The sequence below is a fragment of the Xiphophorus couchianus genome, chromosome 16 (genome assembly GCF_001444195.1).
Source record: "Xiphophorus couchianus chromosome 16, X_couchianus-1.0, whole genome shotgun sequence".
NCBI classification, from domain to species: domain Eukaryota; kingdom Metazoa; phylum Chordata; class Actinopteri; order Cyprinodontiformes; family Poeciliidae; genus Xiphophorus; species Xiphophorus couchianus.
The window spans coordinates 10004618-10031657 of record NC_040243.1 but is presented as its reverse complement, the minus strand read 5'-3'; the positions used below and the strand labels follow the sequence as shown (position 1 = coordinate 10031657).

The 27040-nt window shown below is 38.0% G+C and overlaps 3 protein-coding genes across 12 annotated transcripts in view; 1 reads left to right on the top strand and 2 right to left on the bottom strand.

Annotated features, from left to right (window-relative positions):
- The window catches only part of kcnt2b (potassium sodium-activated channel subfamily T member 2b), a 45865-nt gene extending 34246 nt beyond the window's left edge, over positions 1-11619 (bottom strand). Inside the window, exon 1 of the mRNA XM_028042493.1 lies at positions 11057-11619. Within this exon, the coding sequence (XP_027898294.1) occupies positions 11057-11145 (89 nt within the window). The 5' untranslated portion in view covers positions 11146-11619. The remainder of the gene's footprint in view (positions 1-11056) is intronic.
- An 836-nt stretch (positions 11620-12455) lies between these two features.
- Positions 12456-20438, bottom strand: qtrt1 (queuine tRNA-ribosyltransferase 1). The gene is made up of 11 exons (XM_028042961.1): positions 20431-20438; positions 20290-20345; positions 19649-20148; positions 16826-16894; positions 16256-16394; positions 15978-16172; positions 15724-15862; positions 15557-15632; positions 15329-15438; positions 15033-15117; positions 12456-13153 (listed from the first exon to the last, which is right to left on the bottom strand). The coding sequence occupies exons 1-11, from the start codon at positions 20436-20438 to the stop codon at positions 13001-13003; spliced, it is 1530 nt and encodes a 509-aa protein (XP_027898762.1). The 3' UTR covers positions 12456-13000.
- dnm2a (dynamin 2a) overlaps positions 20148-27040 on the top strand; it is a 30544-nt gene continuing 23651 nt past the window's right edge. For all 10 annotated transcript variants that reach the window (XM_028042499.1, XM_028042504.1, XM_028042502.1 and 7 more), the window contains exon 1: positions 20148-20597. In XM_028042499.1, the coding sequence (XP_027898300.1) occupies positions 20437-20597 (161 nt within the window). In that variant the 5' untranslated portion in view covers positions 20148-20436. The remainder of the gene's footprint in view (positions 20598-27040) is intronic.

The window sequence follows — 27040 nt, the reverse complement described above, 5'->3', positions numbered from 1 at the left end:
TTTATTATTCTCATAAAAATACTGCATATGCTTTTATGATTTCTTTCTTCCAAGGTAATGTGTTCTTTTACAGCAGCATCCATCAGAAACAGCACTTTGTCATCTCACGCTGACAGTGTTTTTCTATCATATCCAATGTCTTCAGTTTTTTTCCCACCAATTTCATTATTTCCCCAGGACATTTTAGGTGACTTATGTCCTTAAATTCAAATAAACACAATTTTCTTTGAAACTCAAATTTCTTTCTCGAAGCATGCTCAAACTTTATGTCTTAAAGCTACAGTGGCATCTAATATGAATGTTTTTAAAGCGGCGTTGATGGCTGAAAGCAAAGACAACAGTATCTTGCAGAAGTATTCTCTTCATGTTTCACTTTTGGGACATTATAACAAATTTCAAACCACTTATTGGGATTTAATGTGCTAGACCAACAAAGCAATACATAATTATCAAAATGGAAGTGGTTTATAGTCATGACCTTTTAATGAAATAACAGCTGCAAACCTTTTTGGGTTTTCTTTTACCAACTTTGCACATAAGCCCCGTCATATTGGATATGCACAGCAGTTTTCAAATCTTGCCTCAGTTTCTTCATTGGATTTAGGCCTGGACTTTGACTGGGTCCTTCTAGCCCATGAATATGATTTGATCTAAGTCATTCCTTATGTATGTGATTAGGGTTGTTTTCCTGATGACAGATGAACTTCCTCCTCTGTCTCTGTCTTCTGCATCCTCTAACAGGTTTTCTGCCATAATTATCTTAATCTAAAAAATAATTACCTTAAGGCTCAGATTTGTGGAGCGCACTATAGTTGTCCTGTTGAGAGTTTCTCCCACCTGAGCCATGGAGCTCTGGAACTCCTCCAGTGTCGCCTTGGACCTCTACTGCTTCTCTGATTAATGTGTGAAAATGTTCAAAGGGTCTTAAAACTCCTGCAAGGCACTTTGAAGCACAGTAATCTTCTATGTTGTTGGGTTGGGGTCTTTAATTAAGGAAAGAATATATAGAAATGACCACTACCCGAATGTACAGCAAAGCTAATATTTACTACATTCTTTAAGAAAATGTTCATTTTCCAAAAAAATATATACATCTGTGGATTAAGGAATAACATTTCAATGTATCAAATAAAAGAAAATCCTTTGATCTCTTCAGAAATATGAATTGAACAAAAACATAATTGAAATCTAATAACTGTAGCTCAGTTTTAACAAAGAAAGCATGCTTTGAAGAGGATGACTGCACATCATTTTGTAATGTGGAGTAAATCTGTCTTAGCATGCACAAGTGTGGGCCAAAATAAGCAGACACAGTTAGACGGACAGACAGACTGAAGGAGACATGCAGAGGCGGATCTTAGAGAGGGAGAGAAAGATTGCCGAGCCTTGTTCTCCTGCTTTTTCCACCCATGCCTTCACTCTGTAATGACACAGCAGTGGGCCAACTAATGACACAGTAAAAGAAACTACACATCCTAAATGTGTGCATGAACACAGCAGCACTGTGCTGGCTCCACGTTTAAATTTAAAAGCAGTGATCGAGTGAATAAAAAAAAAAATAAAGAAGCCTTCTTTCTTATTAGGAGTTATTCAGCTTAATGGCTGAATGAGATTATCTAAATTCACAAGTGGAATCAAACTGATAGCTACCAGGCTGTGAAAAAAGTCTCCATAACAGATTGGGTGTGGGAGAAATAAAAAAAATATCTTAAATATAAACTTATTTCCACTCCTAAGCTTGGCATGGCACATGAGGAAGCTCAGATCTGTGAATATCACCAGTGTTTGTTTCCTAACATGAAGCATGTCGTTTCTGTTTTGTCGAACCTGTGAAAACCATCTTTTAGTGCAGAACGCTGTGGTCTAAAGCGTGTAGTCATTTTTCCAATCATTTCTATGTGATTCACCAACACCATAGAAGGGATTACACCCAAAGCCTTTCTCTCTACCTAAACTTTGTTGTCTTTTGAAACATAAGAAAGTATGTCTGTGGAATAGCCTGGATGCCAGGAGCATCTGTGGCTCCAGCTTTTTATTGCAGGTCATCAGCTCTCGTGTTAAAAATCGGTGATGCCTGGAATGCATTCTCAGATGATAGGGATAATGATGTACGCCCTTGACCTTTCCTCGCTCTCTCTTTCCACAGGTTCGTGGTAGTACATGGTGAGTGTGCAGCGGTAACAAGATTGTATTAGCACACAAGGGAAAACAGATTTCAAGTCGTTTCTTTCTTAGTTCAAATGTTAGATTTTAAAGTATTCCTGTATTCTATATCCTTCTGCTCTTTCTCTCGTTGTATATACTTTCCAATAATTCAGTTTAAATCAGAAACTACTCTCCTCTATGAATATTTTTCCTCCAGTATCTCATTTCTCATTAGCACATCATGTTCCCCTCATATAAGGGGCTGCCATTGTTAATCTGGATGACTTCATCAACATGCCTCTCATTCCCGGCACACTGATAAAACGAACTGGTAGAATTTACTCAATAAAAGGGATGAAACAATTTGCAGACCTTTTATTTTTGAGTGAGATGTAAAATTTCAAGAACAAATATACTTGACTTAAATAAAATTTTACAGGCTAAAATTCAAAGCAAGTCGATATAATTTTAAAGTATTGAGCTGGAAGACTAGGGCCAATAGGTTCAAGAGGTACACAACTTTCAGTTTTAACTAAACTAAAGGATGTAGTAGAAGTGTTTTATATCTGACATAGTTTAATGATCTTATGTCTTCTTCATAAATTGCAACTATAACCCTGAGGTGCAGATCATCAGCTTTAAATTTGTGCTATTTGCACCCTAGAGGAAGGAAATGCTAAGAAATAAAAAGTCTTCCATAATTAGCTCTCTCTTTCCTAAAGGTTCAAAAGTAATTGGATAAATTTACATAGCCCTATATAAAATATTCATTTCCAGTATTTCTGTGTCACAAATCCTTTTAAAGGCAATGACGGCTCATAGAGTGGAACCTCTACAAAGGGAGAGGGTTCCTTTTATGCAAGGCTTTGCTGGGAACTAATCACAATTGACATCAGTTGCTCATTAGTAGAGATTTTTGTCTTCAGTTTTATATGCAGTTCATTTAGCCTATGAAGTAAAGGTGAGTTTTCCTGTGTATTTAGATGAGTTTATAAAAGCTCTCTTGGTTTCTTAAAAAAACGAAGTTCCTGAAAGAAATGCTTCTCGATCACAATAAAACAGACAATTAACAAGGGCAGATGAGTTCAATTACACTAAATGAGGCAAATGAATGACAAGACCCGGCTCTAACATCTAAAAGAGAGAACAGGTTCACTGTGCTTCAACTAGCAAAGGGCAGGAGAACAGCTTGTCCCTGACCCAGATACACAACGATCACCCACATAAAAGAGCAAAGACGGCAGGTGGAAAAGAAGGAGGCTGTGTGGACACATCCCTGCACGAGAAAAATCAATTTTCCAGGCACATTTCCGTATTTTATGACTTACAATTCAAGGATTCATGTTAATGGAGGAGTCAAAGGAAATGAAGAGCATTTTTTTAATACTCCTCGCTGTTGCCACCGAATTGATTTTAACACTCCAGTGCAGCAAGCACTTTCATAAGAGCATAATTATGACTGAGGCATTTAAATAGTCTGTTATTCTGTTCATTTACTAGTGCAGAACCAAGAAAAAAATATATAATTATCAGTGACAAACTGCACTAATGCAGTTTGTGCAGATTTCTACCCGACTTAATAATGAGTGTAGTCCGTAGGCCATAATTGTTTACAAGAAAATTAGCATTTAGTCCTAAGGCATATTAGAGATAAAAACAAACATACATCTGATAAAAGATAAAAACTTTAGTGTTCATTACAGAATGCATCCGCTGCTCTCTGGCTTCTGTCTTTTTGATACACTTTCTTAGTTTTCCACAGGCATGAAAGCTGATGCTGAGAAATACAGCTTCAGTTCAATTTTAAACTCATTGATCATTTTTCCTTAACAAGTGACAGAACAAAAAGACAGCAAATAGCCCTGCATTAGTTATTCTAATCATGAAATAATATATGGCTTGACTTGGTGCTCAACTCTATTAAAAGTGCTTCAGTGAAATCCTATCTTTCTATCTCCGGAGACTACATTAGCTCCACTTGTGCACAGGCATTGCAGATTTGATTAGATCAATAGGAGATATGGTCCTTTTTTCACACTAGGCTTCAAAAAATCTCTTTGAGAATAATGACCGATGCAAAGTGACTGAAACATGAGAGAAGAACTTTCTGTTTTTCTGTCCTTTCTGTCATTGAGCTGCTTTGGACTTGAAATGTAATTCTTTTGGTGTTTGAGGCTATAGCACCCAATGGTTTGCCACACTTTGGATTTGGGTCTTTTAATTACATCAAATTTCCCACTGCAAGACCCATAAAAACAGTCAGATATTTGCTGGCTTGCCCCACGGCAATGTTTCTGTGCACAGCATGAAAACACTGAAGTGTAACATTGCAAATTCACAAACTTCAAGGTTTGTCATAGGAATTCAATAGCTACCTCATTAAGGCATATTTGCAGTCAGAGATAGCCTAAAAACAAAGTCTTAGAGCCTTGAAGACCATGAGAGACAACCTGTTTACTGTCTGTTGTCAATACTACCTTGGGCTGTTAGCATGTAATTAAAAGAGACATGGTGCAACCAATTTAAGCCAAACACAGTGCGTATCTAATTTGATCAATATGTTTATTCTGATTGGAAGTAAAATCTATGTCTAGAGTCCTGATTTCAGTCTGACAATCAGTTAAAAAAAAGCTAAAGAATATGCATAATGTTATATTTTCAGAATAGATACATTATTTGCCTTCTGTACTTTCTTCTGATTAGTCTCTCTAAATTAGTCTCAGGTAGGAGAGTGTGCACACATGGTTGTTTGTCCTGTGTGTCTCTATATTGCCTAGTGATGAACTGGTGACCTTTGGGGGCTGATTAAAATTCATTTATTAGAATATTTTTCAAAAAACGTTTTGGTCTTCACAGGCAATTGAAGCCCAAATCTTCTAATCAACCGTGTCGGCGCCTTAGTTTGTTTTCTTATGCATGTGTGGCGTATTTGCGGTAAAACATGCATTAACTTTTTCTGAGTTAATGCATGACGGGCGTGTCTCGGGCGTGTCTCTCCTTCATTTACTTTTTCGTTTTCCTTCAAATGAAAGCTTATAAGTATCTTATTTAATAATTAGATTTATGTACCAAAGGAAAGGCTGATCAAAGGAAAAAATTATGCACAATACAATTTTTATCCCCACATTTCTGGACAGAGATAGCTCAAGGCGATTTGAGGTCCTACATGAGCAGAATACAAATACTTTGTGAAAGACTCGCTCACACACTGTTATGCTAACAGACATGAATATTGGCGTTATTGAGAGATCATGTTCTACACTGGTCTCACTAGATTAGGGTTTGATTAAAAAAATTAAGAGGGAAGAAAAAAAATTATTGGAGCAGCGCCAGTTTAGAAGGATACTGAGTGAAGTGGAGACGAGTAAGAAATTGCCTGTGATTTGTACGACAGTGGTTTGATTGCAGCTGAGGAGATTTTGTTAACTTTTAGTCAACTTTCATCAAAACCGACATATGAGTTAAACTCAGACAGGAGTAACATTTTTGCATTAAAGTGCAAACTGAACTTTTTTGATATTCCCCAAGGTCGAGTGTAGACACAACAGGATTTTGGTAAAATAATACAACTTCTGGTGCCAGGTTGGCAAATATTAAACTCAGAACCAGACAATAAAAATACAGTCATTTCCGAACAACCGAACATGGGTTAGGTAAATACGGGCAGTTTGTTTGACTGGCAAAGTCCTCAACAGTCTGAAGAAGATTTGTACTTGACTGTTTAGTCATCTGGCATTTCCTCCAAACAGAAGCCTCTGACTCACTGGCAGAAAATATAAATGTTGGTTTGATCAGAACAGGCACCAGAATGTTCCCAGTTTAATTTTCCTAGAAACTTCTCCAACAGAAGGATGAGTATTTGCATGCTTCTCACTTACAGTGCAGAAATACAGAACGGTAGGAACTCTGCAGAAACCAAACTTAACAACTTTTGTTTCAGTCTGCAGAGGCACATTTTTCAGGTGCAGCTCAATAGCTACTTACTTATCGGTATTTTTAAAAAGTTATTGAATGAATTCAATTCAAATAACGAAACTGAAATTCCAGGGTTTATTTCTGGAAATTGTTACATAAGACAAATTAAAAAAGTAAATTTACTACAGACAAATTAGTTATGTCCATTTGTTGTCTATATCCAGGTATCCTGATAAGGTCATGGTAGGGCTGGTGCCTGTCTTCAGCTGTAATCGGGTTAGAAGTGGGATTCACTCTGAACACGTCGCCAATCTATCACACGGCAAAACATTGGCACACAGTACAAACAACCATGTGCACACACACACACATACACCCCCCCTCCTGAGGACAATGAAGAACGGTCAAATTAATCTAACATTCTACTAGCCCTGTACTTTGAAATATATATTTCAGTTTCAAATTCACCTTTTGAATTTAGGTGACTCCCTAAGCAAATTTAAGTAGCTTACATCTAATTTACTGAGATCCAGCTGTATCTGTGTTTTTGTGTCTTTTGTCAAAAGTATAAAACATGAAATTCATGGAATGTATTGTTTTCTCTGTCTCTGTCAAAATGCAATTAAATTAAAGAAACAGCAGAGGTGAAAAAAAATTGGTTTATCCCATGCATGGAGACGTTTTTCAGAGAAAAGAATAGGAGATCCCCATGTGTGAAATTAATCATTAAATCAAATTTATTCTCCCAAAAGTCTCAACTGCAATCTTATTCAACAACTAAATCACATCCCACTGGGCTTTAGGAACGGTTTAGAATAGAGAGAGAGAGAGAAAAAAAAAAGATTTGGAGCCACTTCAATCAGACGCAAGATACAGAAAAGAAGGACAGAGGGGGGCGGGGGGAGGTGAACATTAAATAAGGGTGACACATGAGACACACACACATACACACACCCAGAGGGATGCAAACAGAAAGGAGAGAGGAATAGACCAGGCCCACTGAGGGTGACAGAAGAGGTATTACTGTGTTCTGTGATGTAAGATTTTTTTTTTTTTAAAGCAGTACAGCCATGTGTGTCAGGGAGATAAGTTTTGTGTAAACATACTGAGATTCTGATGTTTGAGGTTGGATGTGGTCCTACTGGATAAAAGCAATCTGAGCACCGGCAGCAAATGAAGGATGCTAGAAATGGAAAAATATTAGATTTATGGACCAGGGCGGATAAACTCTGTGATTCAGCTGTAATTAAGTTTCTGTCACTATCAATCATAGCTCTCAATTTCCCTCTAATCAGTCCATTTCATAGCCGCGATTACTCCCCAGGCGCTGACATCAACACACTGCGTTTCTGCCTGACCACTCTCTCCACTGCCACAACTGCGCGAATATTTGCGGATTGAAGCAGCATTCATGCATGCTGATGGCACAAGGCTAAAGGAGCCAAAAAGAGTGACAGGTGTGCAGAAATTCAAAGAGGTATATTTTCAGATAACAGTATCCTTGTTGCAAACTCTTTAAATTAAAATGCAAAATGGATGCAGAAAATTAAAAACAACAAGTGGAAATGATTATTTCAACATCTGAAATAAAACATTCTCATTTATATACTTCTATGGGATTTTAAATCATTTTTGTAGCAAAAACAATACAATAGACAATTTACTGTGGATAAAAAAGTTACATTATGTTAGCTGGTTTTGTTTTTGCATCATTATCATTTTCTTTCTTCAGACATCAGCCGTCAACTTATGAAATTTGTCCTCCGGTGTGAGAAGTGCCAGGGATATTTTTGCATGTGCAACATGTTCTGCTAAACCTCACTAAAGTGGGATTCCATAGCCTTTAAAATTGCCTTCACGGTATGTCTAGCAAACTTGTTAGTGTACCGACTGTGATCAGTTTAGCTCAGTTTTTCAGACAGATGGCTTCTCATTTTGTAAAAGAAATCGCTGCAACAATGCAGAATTCACAGTTGAAATTGGAGACAGTAAGCCGCCTGGTCCCCGAGGCAGAAAACAACCCCAGCTGGTACAACAATCTTCTGCTGAAAATATGTCTTCAGTTCTGGACCGCACTTGTTTACAGCAACAACTAGGGCCCTTGTCTTCTGGCAAACTGTTGTTTTGCTCTAATGAAGGTCACATCTGCACAATCAGTTCCTGTTCTCAGCATATGCATTTACATACTGGAGCTAGTATTATGTTTTGTTTTTTTTGTTGGGTTTTTTTTTGTATTTCCTGGATTGGCTGGTTTGATCTTGGGCTGAAATTCTCTTGCTGGAAGTAAATTTGATATTTTTGACATATCTCTCTAAAGTCAAGATCTCTTCATAACAAAAACTGAGAAAATATTATTTAATATTTTCTTATTTCTGTTTTCAGTTTTGTGAAATTGAAAACAAAAATAAATATTGTGTTAAGGTATTTGGATGAACCTCCATTACGTACAAGCACAGCTTTGAAGAAAGTAGAGTGAATGCTTGTTGAGATGTGAGTGCTTGAAGGTAGTGTTTATGCTTGTTTGCTTGTTCCACTTAAAGAATGCTCTTTTAAGTGGATAAGAGTCGCAACTCCCACAAGATTGTATTTATTTTTGCTCATGTTTTGAGGTAGCACAAATTGTCTCTTTGTTACAGTAAAGCAAAGTGCACTGACCAGTGTGTTGTTGATGTTTGGAATCAACAACACGGAGTTAGTGTTAGAGCCACAGACAGTCCCTTATCCCCTTAGCTTTTAGGTTTAAGGGGCATGCATCCACCCAACACCACCATGTTATGGTCAGTGTGATGGTCTTACCTGAAACACTGTTAGTCTTGTAGTTTTTCGCCATCAAAAGTCTAAGAGATCTTCAGAATGTTTGTTTACAAATGTGAGATAGGCCTTTGTGTTATTTGATTTTTTGGTCAGAACTGGTTTTTGCCATCAGTCTCTCACATGGATACAATTTTGCCCAGTTTCTCGTTCTTTATAAAATCAGCACTAACTAACATAGAAGATTGAGGTCATCAGTTCTTTAGACGACGGTTTTGGTTCTTTTTGTGACCTTCTGGATGTGCCGTGAATGTGCTCTCAAGATAATTTTGGTAGGCTGACCATTTGTGGAAAAGTTTTCCACTCTTCCATTATATATTGGAGTTTCAAACCCTTAGAAAAAACTTTGTGAAACATTTCCAGTCTGATAAATGTCTGTGACAGACAGACTGGAGTACAGTGTGTTGCTTTCTGAGCCTACTTCATACTGTCAGAGAGGTTCTCAGGTGAAGTAGTAACCAAGCCTGAGTGTGGATAGTGACATTAAAGCAAAACAATTAATGTGGTTAATTATAGTTCACACATGATTAAGGGTGATGGCTCTATTTTCACATAGGGCCACAAGTAATTATATAACTTTTTTGGTACAATACTGACAGTTGTTTGTCTATCTGATACAGTTAAATGTGACCAAAACAGCAAAATCTGTAAGACAGCAAACAGTGAGATTGTACAATTAGTCTTTCACTAATCTTTAAAATAAATATGCAATTTCTAAACATCAGAATCATTTTTATTGGCATAGGTTACTGTTATATAAACATATTTTTGGCATATACCAAAGTAAGAACTATGTAATATTACACAACCCTGACACTAGGTGGTGGAATAGAAAATTTATTTTTTAAGATGTGATCTTTGACCTCCATTTGGTCTATGCTATTCGATTTACTATGAGGAGAAATTACCCTGGAATCTTATTGTTTTTTTTGTTTTTAAATGAACATCTGGGGAAGCCAGGGAAGCATCAACTCACACCATAAGTCTTGAACCACAGTACTAGCCAAGTTGATGGTTTGGCCAATTTAACAGTGTGCATTCCTTTCCTCTCTGTTTTAAGAGGATGATGTAACTGCATTGACAGAGAGAATCCCTTCTTGTCTCGCTGACTTAGAAAAAATAAAACCCAACAAAACCTCTGTAATCAGGTCTCTGAGGTCACACTTCACTGGAACATCAGTCCTTGGGCAATAGCTAACAAATTACAGAAGGCCAGAGGAGCCACAGTCAGAAAGAGCAAACAGGTTCAGGCTTCTGCTGAGCAGCCAGTGACCCATGGGTCAGGGAGGAGATAAACTGCATGATATTATTTTCCTTCATTAAGCTGCAAAAACAGGAACCATAAACTGTACTAAGAGAAAAAGGGAAAAAAAGCAAATCTCTGTATTATCACATGGACATAACAACAGTTCTCCTATTTGGTATGCTGGAAATGTTTAGACTTGGACTGGTGAGTTCACCCAATTATCATATTTTAAAAACACCCACTCAACTCCACAAGCAAGTCCTCTGGTCCTCGTTTCCACCTAGCAACAAGACACATTGGGCTTGGGGAAGGGGGTAAATTTTTCCATTTGACAGCATAATGAAATGAGCTTATTAAAGCAACGAATTTCATACAGCACATCAAATCGGCTGCCCTGCAAAGTGGACTGTAGGCAAAGGTTAATTGCCAGTTATCCAGACAATCCGTTTAAGGTTGACTGTCTAGGTGGCAGATGTTCTGCTAATCTCAGAAAATGTGGCATTGATAAGTAGGAGAATGTTTTCAATGGGCCTCTTCTTGTTGCTGAATAACTTGTTCCAAATCTCCTCATTTGCACATTGTTTTTTTAATTATATAATAAAGCATTTTATGTTTTTACTGCTGGCCTCCTGCTCTCATTTTGGCTTTTAAAGGAATTCATTTGAATACTGGGGTGTGCAGTTTCCAGTTACGATTTGTAACACTCGCTTTTGCGCACACTAGGAAAAGAGGAACTTGTTGCAACATCCAACAGGTCGACAGCGTGGCTGCTTCATATACATGAAGCACTGAGCTTTGGCATAATGGGCTCATTATGTCTCTGCGGGCCACTTCTTCTCATCCCAAACTGACGTGATGCTCTCCCCGTTTCAGAGATGCGCAACAGATGCAGCGCGCCGTGCGTAAAACGCTACAAGGAGAGACGAGCTGTTATCTTACCTGTCATCAGTCTGCCAGTCCCCGAGCAACAGGTCTCGGAACCGGTACCGAGGGGGCAACGGGAGCACCTCCTTTTCAAGTTCAACCATGGTTCACCTCCCTCAAAAAAACGGAGCTGGAGAGAAATAGCACCGCAAACCGCACCTCCGGACCGAGAAGGTGGCTCCTGGAACCAACAACTCCGCTACTCTTCCTTCTGCTATTCACAACGTAAATGAAAGACGAATACATTGGTCCGTCTCATGGCACTGTCCTCAGCCTCCCACCTTCAGAGAAAAATCCACTACTTCCTTTCCAGTCTGCGCAACAACAAAAAAAAGAGCAGCTTTACTGCAAGTCGAAATGAGGCAACAGGTCGAGGAAGCTCATCCCTCGGTGCTTGGAAGGAGGGGAGACTCCACTCTCAGGCTGAGCGCAACTGGTTGTCTCTCCCAACAGCAGCATCCTCTCCTCCCCGCCTGAGCTCCACATGGACGCACCGAGGGGCAGGCGCGCACAGAAAGGGGACAGCTTGCAGATGCAATTATGAAATCACGGCTTAGAACAACATAAAAATAGCAATTATCAAAGAGCGATCTTCACAGAGTCCACACTGAACTGTGGCAGCATTTACTGCTCTGCGATCTGTCCCATATTCACCCTTGACCCCCCAGAAATGCCAAACACACTCAGGAGAGGCTCAGAGGCGTGGAACTATCCGCGCTTTCTCTTTTATTTATTTATTTTTTTTTACCTCAACTCCACTGCTGACTAAATAGTCACTTTAAGGTGGATGCAGTTAGCTATAATTAAGTTTGGAACAGCACAGCCGAAATATAAAACGGAAATGAGTTGATTTGTAGATGGTGTATATTCATTTGAAGACATTTAACGCGATTCTGGGTGGCTTGCCAAGTAAGCTGAGAGGCTGTTGTTCTTTTATTCATAAACTAAATTTAATTAGAATACTCAGTGGAAGCAGAAGATGAGAAAAATAAACGTATTTTCATCAGGAAGAACATGTTGGTTTCCTCACTTATTTCAGTTTTTTTCAAATATGTAATTTCAACGGCCAACATATGTAATATAATTTTGCAACGAATTCACTTGTTTTTCTTTAATGCAACACCCGACTTTGTGCAACATTTTATTTTATCTAGAACTCGGAGGATGAAGCGGCATTAATCTTCTGGTCATAGGAGAAAAAGTAATGAAATTCAAATGGGGTACTTAGGAGGGCTGACAACAGATGTTATTCAAATTAACCTCCATTAATTAATATTAATCTCCCTCGACCTGGCCCTGGCAAATCAACACTTATGTGAGCTCAGGTGTTTATCCAATAAGGAACACTCATTTAATTAGATGAAGACTTGGCGTATGTGCAATTTGATACTGCTGTGTTTGTGCACTCCAAATCTTTAATCTACCTTCATTTGATTTATTAACTTTTGCTTTATACTCATTTTGGAAGCAGAAGTTCAGGAAGATGCATCTATTTCGCCCTCTAGTGGTCATCGAGGAGCAAACATGCAATCTGCAGGCAGTCACATTGAATCAGCTCTTGCAGGATGTGTTGAGATGCAAGTTTTAAGAAAAACTTGCATCTCAAGTTTTTGAGATAAGCTCAGAATAGCACTGTACAGTGGTGAATATAAAATACTCTTGAACTATATTAAGTTTATAAAAGGACTGACAGAAAAGTAAAAAAGAAATCAAAAAGGATTTCTTCTGTAACCATGGAAACCAAAAAAGCGTATTTCAGAGGAAACAGTCGTGTGTTTCAAACCTAATATAAAGCCAATTTCCTCCTTCAGTGGCTGATTGTGAAATGAGGTATTTTTAAACACCTTAAAAATGCAAAGAGTAGAAAACAATCTTATGTAAAAAAGTTATTTAAGATTTTTTTGTTTTTAAATCAGTCTGTTTGATGGTTTCCTCCATTCGGAGTCCAGCTTCAAACTTCTACTCCAAAGTCACATTGACAGAAGCCAAAGCCTCCACCGCCCAGTTGGGGTACTGATCCGGCGATGGAAACATTCGCTTCATGAACGTCTGTATGAATTCAGGGAAGCGGCCTTCCACGATGCTCTGCCTCATAGAACGCATCAGGTTGAGCTGTATAGAAAAAAAACAACAAAAAAAAAAAACATTCATGAACAGAGGAAAGGATCATTTGATTACTGTAAACCTCTAGAGATCCATTATGATCTGCTGTGCATCTTCTGAGAAAAAAAAAAGGGTCAACTTTAGGTCGAGATATTCTGAGCAGTCTGAGTTTTATACAGCGGCAGCAGGATATTTATTTACGTTATTACTGACGTCTGTTGAATTCTAATAAATCATTAAAACAGATTAAGGAAAAATGAGTGGATAAGATACCACACTGAATTAAAGGTGCAATAAATAACAGTCGGTGACATGTAGGGGTTCAATTTGAGAAGGCAACAATGTCAAATAAGAAGGTCTCACTTTCGCCTCCAAACTATCCTGACTAGCTCGGTTTGGATAAATATCCTTTGGGGATATTCTGGATTTTTTAATAGGTCTTTTGTGCTTTGCAGATTGAAAGGTAGGGATTCTGCAAACTGCCATTGCCTCCCACGGATACCATCAGGCACAAGTAGATTATTATCTAAAGCTTTTAGAACCTGGTTGAACATTTCTGATTGTTTGTTTTGTTCTTTAAGCCATTGGTAAAAAGAAGAAAAAAAAAACCTCTGAGGGGGTTTAATACAAAAAGTGTCATTGTCCTGCAGGGAATGGGATTTTTAAATAATGTTTTAATACCTAATGGTGTTTCAGGTGTTTTAGGACTTAAAAAGTAAAAATCATGGTAAATAATTTCCAATGTGTGTGTGTTTTTTAAAAAATATGATATTCTGTAAATTTCAGCTGAAAAACAAACCGATCTGTTAGTGTCAGAAATTAAAAAAAAAAGAAAAATAGATGCTATAACCTGGGTGCACATATGAGCGCACCCTTAAACTAAGAATTTGTTGATACACAAAATTCAGTCTTATTCAGTTGAAATTATTTATCATTGTCTTAAGCCTTCCCCACCTCACTGCTGTATTCAGCACATGCGAGAATAACATCTACGTGAGCAATTCATCAATATCTACTATGTGATATTCAGTCATTTCTAATTCCTTACTAATGCTTTGAGTTTGATGGAAAAATCTATTTATAGGATTTGATTTTCAGTTTAAAACTGTTATAATAATAAGCAGGTACACGATACATCACTGTGACAAAAGGTCAGCATTGGACAGAATAAATTCATCCCATCGATACTGTATTTTAAACAGGCTAAGTGCTTATTTGGAAGACATGAGCAAAGTAAAAACAAAATTGGGCTTCAGTGATGAGCCAAAACTATAACAGCTTGTGTCTGCCAAGATTCTTAGATTAAAAAAGTCCCATTTCTCATAAAGCAATCTAATGATTCTGCCAATATTCCTCCCATTCTTCTTCTTCTTAACTCTTAAAGTAAGCTTTTATGGCACATAGATTAAAAAAAAGACTTTTATAGCTATTCTGGTGATAAAAGGAGCCACTGTAAAACCAGAATGAGCAGCTTTATTCTTTGGCAAAACTATCATTTGGCAAAGCCACTGCATTCTGTCTTAAACACAGTATTATAACAACACTATTACATTTTTCCAACAGCTTCTTGTTGTTTATGTAACTGTGAAGCTTCCCATTGAGTGGATTACACTTAAACAACAGGACCATTTGTGTTGCTTGAAAACAAAAAAAGGCCAGAAATTTAAGAAAAGGATAAGTATAACTAGGCTGAACATTTTTGAAACCATCTCGACTCCAACTGAACCTTTTCTCATGTAATCTAATACACTAACCAAATCTATAAAAAATAGAAATACTATCATTTAAATAATGCATTCAGCAAAAAAAATTGTTTTAAAACGAGTTATCTGGTAATACTAACAATTCCGAAGTTAAATTTAGCTTGTAGGATTTTTCAAATACTGACCTGGTAGGCAATGTTGTGAATGGTGATGTGATGCATGGCAGCAGTGTCACTCTTAAACAAAGCATGCAGGTAGGCCCGACTATGTCTGAAATAAATAATAATGTTTAAAAAAAAGAAAATGACATTCATGGGTTATATACATTTCAAGCATTTTCTGCTGACAACATAAGTCACCACTGATAGGTTGATAGGTCAGATATACATTATTAACAAAGTTTCAATGTAAAATAATCAAGAATTAAAAGCAAATTTCAGCTATTCCAGCTTGAAATGTAAATGGTTTTTCATTCACTTGCCTTTTGCAGGTGGGACACTGGCAGTCGGGGTCTATAGACTGAAAGTCTTTGGCGTACTGCTTCTGCTTCACCTGAAGAGAACCCCAAGGTACCAAGGCAGAACCAAACCTCTGAGGAACGACAGCAATCATGGTCACAGACAAACTTAGAATCACTTATCAATGTGGATCAATCACCTTAAATAAAATATTCCAGGTTTTTTCAAGCAGGTGAGGTGAGGGAGCTTACGGCAGTGCGGGTTGGAAAGACACAGTCAAACATATCACATCCCAAAGCGACACACACCACCAAGTCCACAGCATATCTGCCCCATGTGAGGGATACACAGGTTCTTGATTAATGGCTCAATAGCAAATAAATAGCACAGTTCTTGAGTTGTGTGCGTAAGAACACACCCGACACCCATCAGGTAGCGAGGCTTTTCTCGTGGCAGATGGTCAGTGCTCAGTGTGACCATCCGCCAGAAATCGTCCTTCTCCTCTCCTCCACTCAGGCCGCCAATGGCAAAACCAGGAACATCACGTTTAGTCATTTCTGCATGAAGACAAACAATGAGAGAGGGAGACTAAGTATTGTAAACTTCCAAGAACAATGAGTCTTTAAAACTTTCAATATGGGGGGTTATCTTTATATATTTTCTTTTTTTTACCATCCAGACAGGCCTTGCGCAGCTCTGCATCTAGTCCTCCCTGGATGATGGCAAAAAGGTTCTGTTTATCTGGATGCTTATTTGCTGCTATACAACGATCCAGCCAACGAATGGATCTATGCATGGCTTCCTCCACACGCGGTCCCTTCACAGTGCTGCTGACTACATCATCCAGCTGCATCATTATGTCTGACCCTGCAAAAGAGTCAGACATAATGAAAAGCATTAACAATTAAAATGCTCTAAAACTAATTTATAGTACTTCACATTTAGCTCACCCAGACTATTCTGTATGCTAATGGACTTCTCAGGACTCAACAAGATCTCTTTGCCATCATATGGGGACTTGAATTTGACCCCTTCCTCTGTGACCTCTGAGAGTTCAACAAGAGACACCATCTGAAATCCTCCACTGTCCTGAAAGAAAAAGAGGAAAAAACAAAGCTTTTCATATGAATCTTATTCCATATCCCCTCGATATTTATTACAGGGCAGCACAGTATTGGAAAACTCTACAATTTGGAACATTATTTTTAAGTATTGTAATGACAATAGATTTTTCTTGTGTCATAACTTCCATCGCTCTTTGCGACCCTCAACATTGGAATAACTACTGCAGTAAGGCTCCAATTAAGAGTATTAATGCCAGGAAATATGTCATTTCTTGACATTTTGATAGAATAGCTGGAAAATACTATATTCCAAACAGACTGTGATATTGATTTTGAGATGACAACATATTTCCAACATATTATGCATCCTTTGTCTATACTACAACAGAATACATATGTCTTAAAGCCAAAACTTAGCTCCCAAATTTTTTTCCCAAAAGTTTAGTGTACACTTACAGTTAGAAGATTTCTCCTCCAGTTCATGAATCCATGTAAACCGTTGACTTTCTCTATCAACTCAGGTCCCTGGAGATAGTGAAGTAAGAAGAACATCCATATTTACACCCCCTTCTAAAAGCACTAGAATGTAAACTAGAAAATTTCTGAAGAAATTTAGCCGGGGCCTGCCAAGGCGTGCCTGTCGGTTTGGGCCCGGCGTTGTCATGCTAGAAATTAGCATCGATGCTAAAGAACGCTGCAACGTAATCAATAGCATGTGGAGAATCACAAGAACGTTAAGTAAGGTGGACGTGCACCATTCAGTATGATTTAAAATTTTGTCAAGGCTTTTATTATGGAAGTTTTGTTAAACTTCATTTCAAAGGGCCAAACTAATCCCATGCGTAATAGTCATTGGGTTAAAATAGTTATATAATGCTCAAAACACAAGTAGTTGATGTAAAAATATTAAAGGCTTTTATTTTGAAATTTTCAGTATGCTTCATTTCAAAGCGCCAAACTAATCCTATGTGTATCAGTGCTTTGGATAAAAAAGTCACATAATGCCCAAAAGAGCAAATACCTGATGTAAAATTCTCAAGGCTTTTATTTTGACATTTTCTGTATGCTTCATTTCAAAGGGCCAAACTAATGCCATGTGTAACAGTGCTTTGGATGAAAAAGTCAAATAAAGCCAAAAAGAGCAATAATGTCATGTAAAAATATTCGAGGCTTTTATTTTGAAATTTTAGTTAAGCTTCATTTCAAAGGTCCAAACTAATCCCATGTATAATAGTCATTGGGTTAAATCGGTTATATATTGCTCAAAAGAGCAATTACCTGATTAAAAAATATTCAAGGCTTTTATTTTGAAATTATCAGTATGCTTCATTTCAAAGGGCCAAACTAATACCATGTGTAACAGTGCTTTGGATGAAACAGTCAAAAAAAGCCAAAAAGAGCAATTACATGATGTAAAATTTGTCAAGGCTTTTATTTTGAAATTTTTGTTAAACTTCATTTCAAAGGGCCATCCAAATCCCTGATTTAATCCATTTAATTATGGATTAAATCAGTTATATAATGCTCAAAAGAGCAATTACATGATGTAAAAATATTCAAGTCTTTTATTTTGAATTTTTCTGTATGCTTCATTTCAAAAGGCCAAACTAATCCCATGTCTAATAGTCATTGGGTTGAATCAGTTATATAATGCTCAAAAGAGCAATTACCTGATGTAAAAATATTCAAGGCTTTTATTTTGAAATTTTCAGTATGCTTAATTTTAAAGTTCCAAACTAATCCCATGTGTAACAGTTACTGAGTTAAATCAGTTATATACAGCCCATAGCAGCAAGTAGTTCTAAAGTCAACCTCTGTTTCAACTGAGTGTTCCACTATAGATAGAACTACAGTGATGCGTATTTGTAGTCCTAATCAGCAGCCAATAGCCTCTTGAGTTCCGTTGCTATGGTAAATAATTTTCTCACCAAAGTGTGAACTGTTAGTGAGAGAGGCTGGGGCAGAGAATACTCTATTTGAGCCAGCCAATTTTACTGAAAAAAAGCATTGGGAACAAATCCTTTCCGTTCGGGAACCGTAATACATATTCGAAAAGCGTTTGAAGCGTATGAGAAGGCAATGTGTCTTCTGCAATAGTCCTGAGATTCATATCTGTACGTCACTCAGAGCATTTACAGCGATGAGAGAAAGAAATGTTGTGCCCAGATCTGAAATTGTAGTCAAATATATGGGAGAAAGCCTGAGACAGCCTGAGAAAATCCTGTCGCATGACTTTGCTCTGAAGCACCGTGACAGAAAACCGTAAGCCCTAGAGAAATTTCGAAAACATTTACATGCGTATCAATGTGAGGACCGATTTTGATACCAATCGTGCGATATTTGTGGGCGTGATGGCGATTTCAAAAATGATTTTGGGCTCAAAAATTCTCCTAATTTCTCACTCTAGCGGAGATCTAAAGGCCCTGACTCTCACTCTAATTTTAGGAAAAATGAGAAACTTTGGGTCGCTTAGAGACAAATTGTGGACAAACCGTAATTGGTATCGACGAGCCGTCTTCACTTTCGAAGAGATCACGGACGTATCTACAAAATGAAATTTGAATGGCATTTCTACGTGAATTCGTGACGACACAGAAAATCCTCAAAAATAGGGTATTTCTAGGATTTTCCCCATTGACTTAGAATGGGGTTTTTTTTCGTAGATTTTTGCTAATTATGTCGCCACGTTAACCCCAAATCCCACCAAAAGTAATAGCTCCAATGGCGTGAATTTTCTGCACGTTTTGATACCTCATCTGTAGGTGTGCACGCAGCGGTATGAGCCGCATTAACGGTTACGGAAGAAAAATAAAGAATAAAGAGACGCTTGTTGGGTGTAGAGTAATAGGTTCCTGCCATTGCATGGCAGGCCCCAATAAAGAAACGCTTTCTCCGACAATAGTAATAGGTTCCTGCCATTGCTTTGCATGGCAGGCCCCAACTAGTTAACTTGTGAGTTTATCATCAAAAAAATACAGCGAGGCAATACATTAATGTTTCTTCATTGATTTCGTAGGCATTTACATTTGGTAACATTTGGACTGAGTTAGGGTTGTAACCACATGAGCTCTATATTGGTGAAAAATTAGCAGTTAAAAAAAAAAATCATCCATCAGATACCGTTCCCTCAGTTTAACACAGGGGGAACGGTATCTGATGGGTGAATTATGGACAGAACTGTTCGAATGTTTGAGGGAATTACAACCAATAACTCTAAACAATTTAAATCTAAACATATTTTTAAATAAAATACAAACGTTGATACGTCACTCTACCTACCGGCCTCATGCCCAGGTGGTACGTGTTTCCCAAGCAAATCTGACAACCGAGACCTTCCAGCTGATCCGCGGTGATCCCCTTCAGGGTTCCCTGTGTCCCAACAGGCATAAAAACCGGCGTGCTGACGCTGGAGTGGGGCAGAGTCAGATCACAAGCTCTTGCTTTCGTCACAGGACATTCTGCAACAATCCTCAGAGTAAGAGGCGGAACGGCGGCTAAAGTTTTCTTTAAAAACATGCTGTTTTCTTTGAGATTTCCATCTGCTTCAGAGGTTATGGTGGCAGCCATATTCCTCCGACCATTGATGGAAACGACCGACAGTTGGTTTGACCAATTAGAGACGCGTTTCTTGCTCAGCACGATGAACACGCCTTTTGAACACCCAATGAAAACATAGTTCTGAGGCGAGTCTTCTGGATTAGCCAATAGACGTCTCGGCTTTGTAAAAAAAAAAAGAGTAGGTGGGTCTATTCTCACCGGTTTCGATCTGACGTCATGTCCTCAAACCGGATAGCGTTTGTGTAGAGGAAGTTTTGTTTTGCGAGTTTTCCGTCCGTTTCGACTCGCCGAGGTCCTAATTAATGCGCGTTGAAGAATACAAAGTTATGTTTCTCTGAATTACCCTCGTCAGACAGGCGCACCGGTTTTCAAAGTGAGATTACAAGAAGCGAGCTGCTTGAAGCCACGGTGCTGAACACTTTCAGAGTAACCCGAGAGCAGCTCGCTGCTAAGCTAACATTAGCCTCCGGTCTGCGGTGTGTTGAAGGGCTCTCTGAGCTAACGAAGCCATGGGGAACCGGGGCATGGAAGACCTGATTCCCCTAATCAACAAGCTACAAGACGCCTTCAGTTCAATTGGTCAGAGTGTCAATTTAGACCTTCCTCAGATTGCTGTGGTAGGCGGACAGAGCGCAGGGAAAAGCTCTGTCCTGGAAAATTTTGTTGGCAGGTAAGCGAGAATGGTTAGGATAGATATCGGTTGCAAAGATCTTTCTCTTTTCTCTTGTTTGTGTTGGTACATTCTAAAAATGCATGCTTGCTTGTAATAAGAGTATGACGGCAAGATTTATCACAAAAAGTTAAGCTAACCTAGTTACGCTCCCTAGTACATGTTCAATGTAATGAGTTGCGGGCATGTTGTAAACCAGCCTTTCTTGTAAAGTGGCTTCAACAACGTGCCTTTCTCACTAATCAGTTTGTCAGAATCGTTTAACCTGTGATTTTTTCCCCCCTTTGCATATTTAGTGCCACACCCTGAAATTTTGACTGAATTCACAGTAATCAATAATTGTTAAATCTGTAAACTGTAAAAGCTCTTCCGTGCAGTGTTTTTTTTTCAGGTAGTGCAGATGGAGAACACTTCTCGATAATATCACAACTTGTTTTGGTCTGCTGATTTTTATCTCGACTGTTTTTAGCATAAAATTAAAACCTACTGTCACTCTTTCAAATGTCAACATTTTTTTTCCATGTCCCCACAATTGTAACAGACAACTTCCTACACGGTCTTCCTCTTTTGATTCTGTTTATGGTTAGCGTTTAGAAATGAAGGAAATGTTAAAGACATGTCTTTGTTGTTTGGACACTTGAAGTGACAATGCTTCCCTGCAGCTTGGCTTTCTGGTCTTCCAACAAGTTTATCCTTTTATCCTCTCCCCCATAAGCAGGCAGTGAGGATAAAAATCAAAACAAGTAGTTTCAAAGGAACTTGTTTAGCAGGTTTCCGGCCCATTCAGTGTTACTCGCATTCACTGTGGTGCACGGTCTATCCTGCACTGGAGAGAAAATACATGGGCGGTAAAATGACATGCACACTGTCGGATAAAAGTATATTCGAAACAGAATGCTTCTCTTAGGCAAGGGTAACTTTGCAGACTAATGTATTTCTACTTGGTGCACATTAATTCAAATGACTTGTTGTAACATCACTCAATACGTGATAATTGTATTTCAGAGGGCTCTGACTTTTAAAATATGTGTTATCCTTTGTTCTGTCATTTCCATTTTTGATTTCTTTCCACTGCCTCTGCAGTGATTAGCGTTGTTTTTGTTCAGTTCAGTTGAGTTTAAAATGCCATTTGATATTCTTGCTTTGGTGCAGTAAAGAGCACTTTACAGCACCAAACATATCATAAATACTCAGTTAATACTCTACTTGTGGTTAACTGGCAGTGGTGTGCATGTGACTTTGAAAGCAGGCAAGGTGAGTTGTACAAATTGAAGCCATCTGTTTAAGGTGGAGCGTCACTACAGTATGGAAGTACTTGGGTGGTGCTCCACATCGCTATAACAACAAGCAGGTTTATGAGTCACTGTTGATGTTAGGGTGTGTTTGAGCCCAGGAGGAGTCAATAACATAAATGCTTTGTCATGTGTTGAGTTAGTGTTTTTTTTTTATGCCAAAAGCTATTGTTTAATTGGATGCTTCAAGTGCAGATTTTTTGCTGTGGTATTAGACCGTCTTTGGTGTATAACTTTGTTACTGCTGCTCTATAGTTCACACTTTGACGAAGATTGTTTTTTTTTTTTATTGTTTTGCATAGTAAGATTAAAATCTTTGTCCAAGGAAAAAAGCCCCATTTATTTTCTACAATTGAAATGCACACATAGCATGTCATAACATGCATTTCAGATAACAACTAGTCTGATCTTGACAGAGAAAATGCTTCCTCTTATTGTCTCGCCAGCTTGAACTTTTTGCTGACTTTAAGTTGGTATATTTAGAAGCAGTCCTAATCTACAGACGTACTCATTTCAAGCAACAAATGTCTTGCACCAGTATTTTTGGTGCTGCCCAGATTTATTTCATTTTATTAGAAAAAGGACAGTTTGACCAAAAGACTCCTTTGCTGTAATTTCTAGTATTAGTCCAATTTTTCATCCATGGATGTAGCCATGACTGAAGGCTTGGTGATCCATCTTCTTGAAGTCATTTAAGTCTGATTTGTTTATGAAAAGGCTTTTAACCATTTTGCAGCCACTATTTTAACAGTCCCTAGATCTCTAGCTTTTGATGTGGCTACTGCTTTAGTGATTCTCTTTTTTTCTGATCTAGAAGACCACATCGGTGGTGTCTGATTATTTCTTGGTTCATCAGTCAGACATGTTGTTGCTTAGAGGTGCAGAGGTTAGCTTGAAGTAAAAAGAGCTAATATAGGTTGTAAAATCAGTTTAATAACCAATGTTTTCCATGTTTTCTAGAGTGGTTTCAAACACTGGCATCTATATTCACAACATTTGCAGTTTTGTTGAAGCCTAGACAAATTTTTCTTAGATATTTTAGACCCACTTTCTGTCAAAACTTGGTGTTTTGCGTAACATATTCACTGCTTTGTTTCTGTTGTTCCAATTAAAAAAGAAACATAAATTTTCAGATATCACATCTTTGTTTGCTGTTATTTCCTCACTGCACCAATGTTGCTATTTAGAGTCAAATCATGTTCACAGCCCTAAATAAGGATGCCGCCACTAGTTCACATAAATATATCATTGAATATATTAGTCTGTCCACACATAATGGTTAGGTTTTAATTTTATTTTATCACCACAAATTGGATGGATTGGGTGCTTCAAGTGCAGATTTTTTGCAGTGGTATTAGACCGTCTGGTGTATAACTTTGTTACTGCTGATCTATAGCAGTAACAAAGGAATAGAGCTTCCTCCATTTAGCTCTATTTAGAGAATCGTCTGTCTAACTGCCTGATGAGCTGAGTTATTCAGGTTTTTAAACTTTCTCAAAAGTTGAAGTTGTCTGAAGTACAGGGGAAGTTGGCTTTTTTGTTTGTTTGTGTTGTGAACCAGAACAGCATAAACGCCATGTATGATGATCAGCTGAAGAGAGACACAGGCATAACTAATGTGCCAGGGAAAAAAAAACAACTAACATAGCATGATTTATTATTTTTGAGCAGCTGAATCCATCCTGTAGTTGGACATTTTGTTTGCCTGCAAAATTTTCATTCACTATAATATACCTTCAAATGTTTGATTAGAATATGAGTTGGTTGGAACACAGTTTTTATTATTATTATAACTTAAGTAAAGCATGTAGTAGAAACTGATTCTCTGCCTTGGAGTTTGCAGTAATAAGTATTTCTTTTGTTTATTTCCTCTTCAGTCTTATCATATTTGAAATTCTGAACAGTGAGACTTTTTCGCATAACTTATAAACAAACAACAGTAGCAATAACATAGCAGTTCATCTTAGAAATGGTACCTTCCTGGCACAGCCACAATGCAAATAACCCACACTCAGCTGTATTTTAAATTATTCATTTTTGTGTTGTGAAGTCATCATACTTGGTAATTCAGACATCATAGCTGGCATTGCGGACTGGTCTGGGTGGAAAGAGTTATCAGATTTGTGACGTAAACCATGGCAAACAAGCCCTGAAACAATTTGCATAGGTTTAGGCAAATTGTTTGTATAGCTGTAGGCTGCTGTTTGTGAATGAGCCATCCAGCAGTTGAACTTTGGTGCTTTGTCCTGTTAACTAAAAACCTAACTCTTAAAATTAGAGGTGCACTGATTGCAGTTTTCTGGTCGCTAACCGATCTTTAAAAAGCCTGATTTGCCGATACCAATTATTTTTTCTTCTTTTATAACTGACGCTGCCAGAGGCCACTGAAAACTTGCTAAATCTAGCGACAAAGTTGCCAATGATGATGTGATTATTGTCACCTCAGGACTGTGCAGTGACCTTCTGGACGGGTCTGTCAGTCAATCCTCTCTCACTGCAGAGTAAAAGCAGACAGTGACAAATTTTCTAACCTTTGTGGAGTAAGATCGGTTTGCAAGTATCAGACAACTTTCAAAAATTAAGTAAATAGGCACCTAGTTTAAATCAAAGTTGTCTTAAAAAGTGGGCATTATCTCAACTCTGTTTGGTAAAGCAAACCTCTCAGCTGAAAACAGAAATCTATCATCCCTGAAGCTTGTGGGATAACTAAGACATACAAATAGTGATTGAAGGGATTTTCCAGTAAGCAGTTGGATTTTAGTCGTGTCTGAGGAGGCTTGGGTGCATGGGGTTGGCTTTTGGTTCTCACAGTGACTGAAGGATGTGGGAATGCGGGTAGCCATGATTATGTGTTCTTTGCCACTCTGATGGCCCATTGAAAGAGCTCGATCAAACCACAAACAAATTTCTGTGCAACCATACTCTCTTAAGAGTTTAGTATAACCTCAAAGTTTCTCACACTGGAAGTGTGTCATTGTGAGCCAAGTGTGTGCTGAAATAAAGAAACTTTCGGCTGTGAGTTGTAACTGTTTAGGGAGGCTGCCCTACTCTCCTCTGATTCCTCCTCTTTCTTAGAGGGAGGCACACAGACTGATGCTCTTAGCTTGACTATAAATGATTGATGAAATGATACACAATCTGCTGAGCCTCCTCTATCATTTAAAGGCCATCAATAATAGAATCATGACCGCTTGCTTCTTTTTATTATGCCGCTGCCATTTATCCAATTTTCTCTCTAAAAACCGAATGGCTCACTTCTGCCTTTGTGTATCGTTTCCACTGAGAAGACACAAGAGAACGACTTAAAGAATAATTCCTTTTTGTGTTTACAAGTTTAAAAGTAACGGAGATTTACTTTTATGTTAAAAATGTTTCACCCAAAGTTCCTGTTTAGACTGGAAGGTTTAGCTGCTAAAAAAACAATGAAGAAACCTTGATTGTCAGTGTACTAAAAGGCTTTAGACAATTAGAAATAATCTTCTCTTTTGATCTGCCAATGTTTTTAGAGAGATCACTGCTGTGCTCAGTAAGCAGAATCTTTTTAGTATTCTGATAGTTGAGCGTCTTTGTCTTTTTCCCTCAGCTGGAATTGATTTTATACTTTGTCTCCTTCTCTTTCGCTTGCTTACAAGCTTCACACTGAGCGTCCAATACTGCCAAACATGGAGACAACGGTCTGACTGCTTCACAGTTTGTCCATGACACAACACCAGTGCTAAAACACAGACGTGTGGCATTTTGCTGACAAGCGCGTTTTTGTTCTGGGTACCATCCAGAAGGTTCTACTCTGTGTGACCACAGTCTGGGAGCATACCATGGCAACTCTTGCCTTGTGGCAGACACATAGTATCTAATCTGAAATCAGATGGCTGGGTGAACATTGCCTCATTCTCTTCAGTTATGTAGGTCTGGCTCTGCTATGAAAATAAAGAGAGAATCATGTGGGTAGGTGCCATCCTGAGCCCTGCTACAATCATTCAGATTGAGTAATTTCCACCAGATGTATGTTTCTTACCACAGCAAAAGGAACTGTGAGGCAGAGAGGAGGAATAAGTATCATCAAAGGCTGACAGTTGGAACCAGAAATTGAAATAAACTGAATAAATAGAAACATTTATTCTAGACAGTCAGATTAGACTAGAACCCTGTATAATGTATATAATTCTGGTATTAAAGCTGAACATTGCAAAGAGAATATCAATTCCAATCAATCCTCAATTTTCCTGACTCTTCTTTCTTCACCATTACATGATGTTTAGTCACTAAAAATATAAATTATAGACAGTTAGAGTCAAATATATGAGGGACATCCATACTAGAAATGCCTGACTGTTGAAATATTACTATCTCACCAAAATTGCATCAAAGCAGGCAGCCCTGTGAGGTTCTGATAATTTGACTTAATTTATTTTGCTGCTTTAAGTTAGCCTAAACTGTTCCTCTTTTAGATCGATTAGGATTTAAATGTTTGGATTTATAAAATACCAGTATAAGGAAGAATGTCACTTTAAGAGAAAGTTGTATTTTTCTTAAATGTATGAGTTCACATATTTTTCATTGGTAGCTCAAACTATTACTTGGGTTGAATATTTTGAGTAGCTGACTGAACATTTCCTACCTTAAACTGGAAAGGTTTAGTTTGCTTCCATACAGGATGCTGAGAAAACATGGGGTTTCAGCTGTATTGGTTTGTTGTTTAAGTTACTTCACCAGTTCTTTGCTTCTTGGTTGGTGGTGTACCTCAGACTGGTTTTGATCTAGTTCTTTATAGATGTTTATGGGCCCCCAATGTTCACTTAAGTTTAAAGTGCAGTAGTTACTTTGGCAGAGAAGAAGCCAGTATAACCAGAGCTGTGGTGAGTAGAATCTTCCTCTGAGCTTTTTGGATGAGTATTAAAGACAATAAATGGCTAACTAGGAACAAACATCCCTTTTCCATGGTTTGACCTAAAATAGTTCATTGCATCACCAACTTTTCTTTTTTGTTTTGAGCTGAATGAGCAAAACTGAACCAAGGTTTTAGCTGCAGCTGAAGAGCTGCTTCTCTATTTGAACTATTGGAAAAGCCTTTGTTTCACAATTTGCACAGTCTGGAGAAAAGCAGTTAAAAATTGCAACTTTTTTTGCTATTAATAATTCTCACAATGGAAT

Coding starts and splice junctions, on each gene's coding strand:
- qtrt1 (XM_028042961.1), bottom strand. Junction 16,895..19,648: donor ACCACCTGGGCATGAGGCCG/GTAGGTAGAGTG, acceptor CACTATCTCCAG/GGACCTGAGTTGATAGAGAA. Junction 16,173..16,255: donor TAGCATACAGAATAGTCTGG/GTGAGCTAAATG, acceptor ACTCTTTTGCAG/GGTCAGACATAATGATGCAG.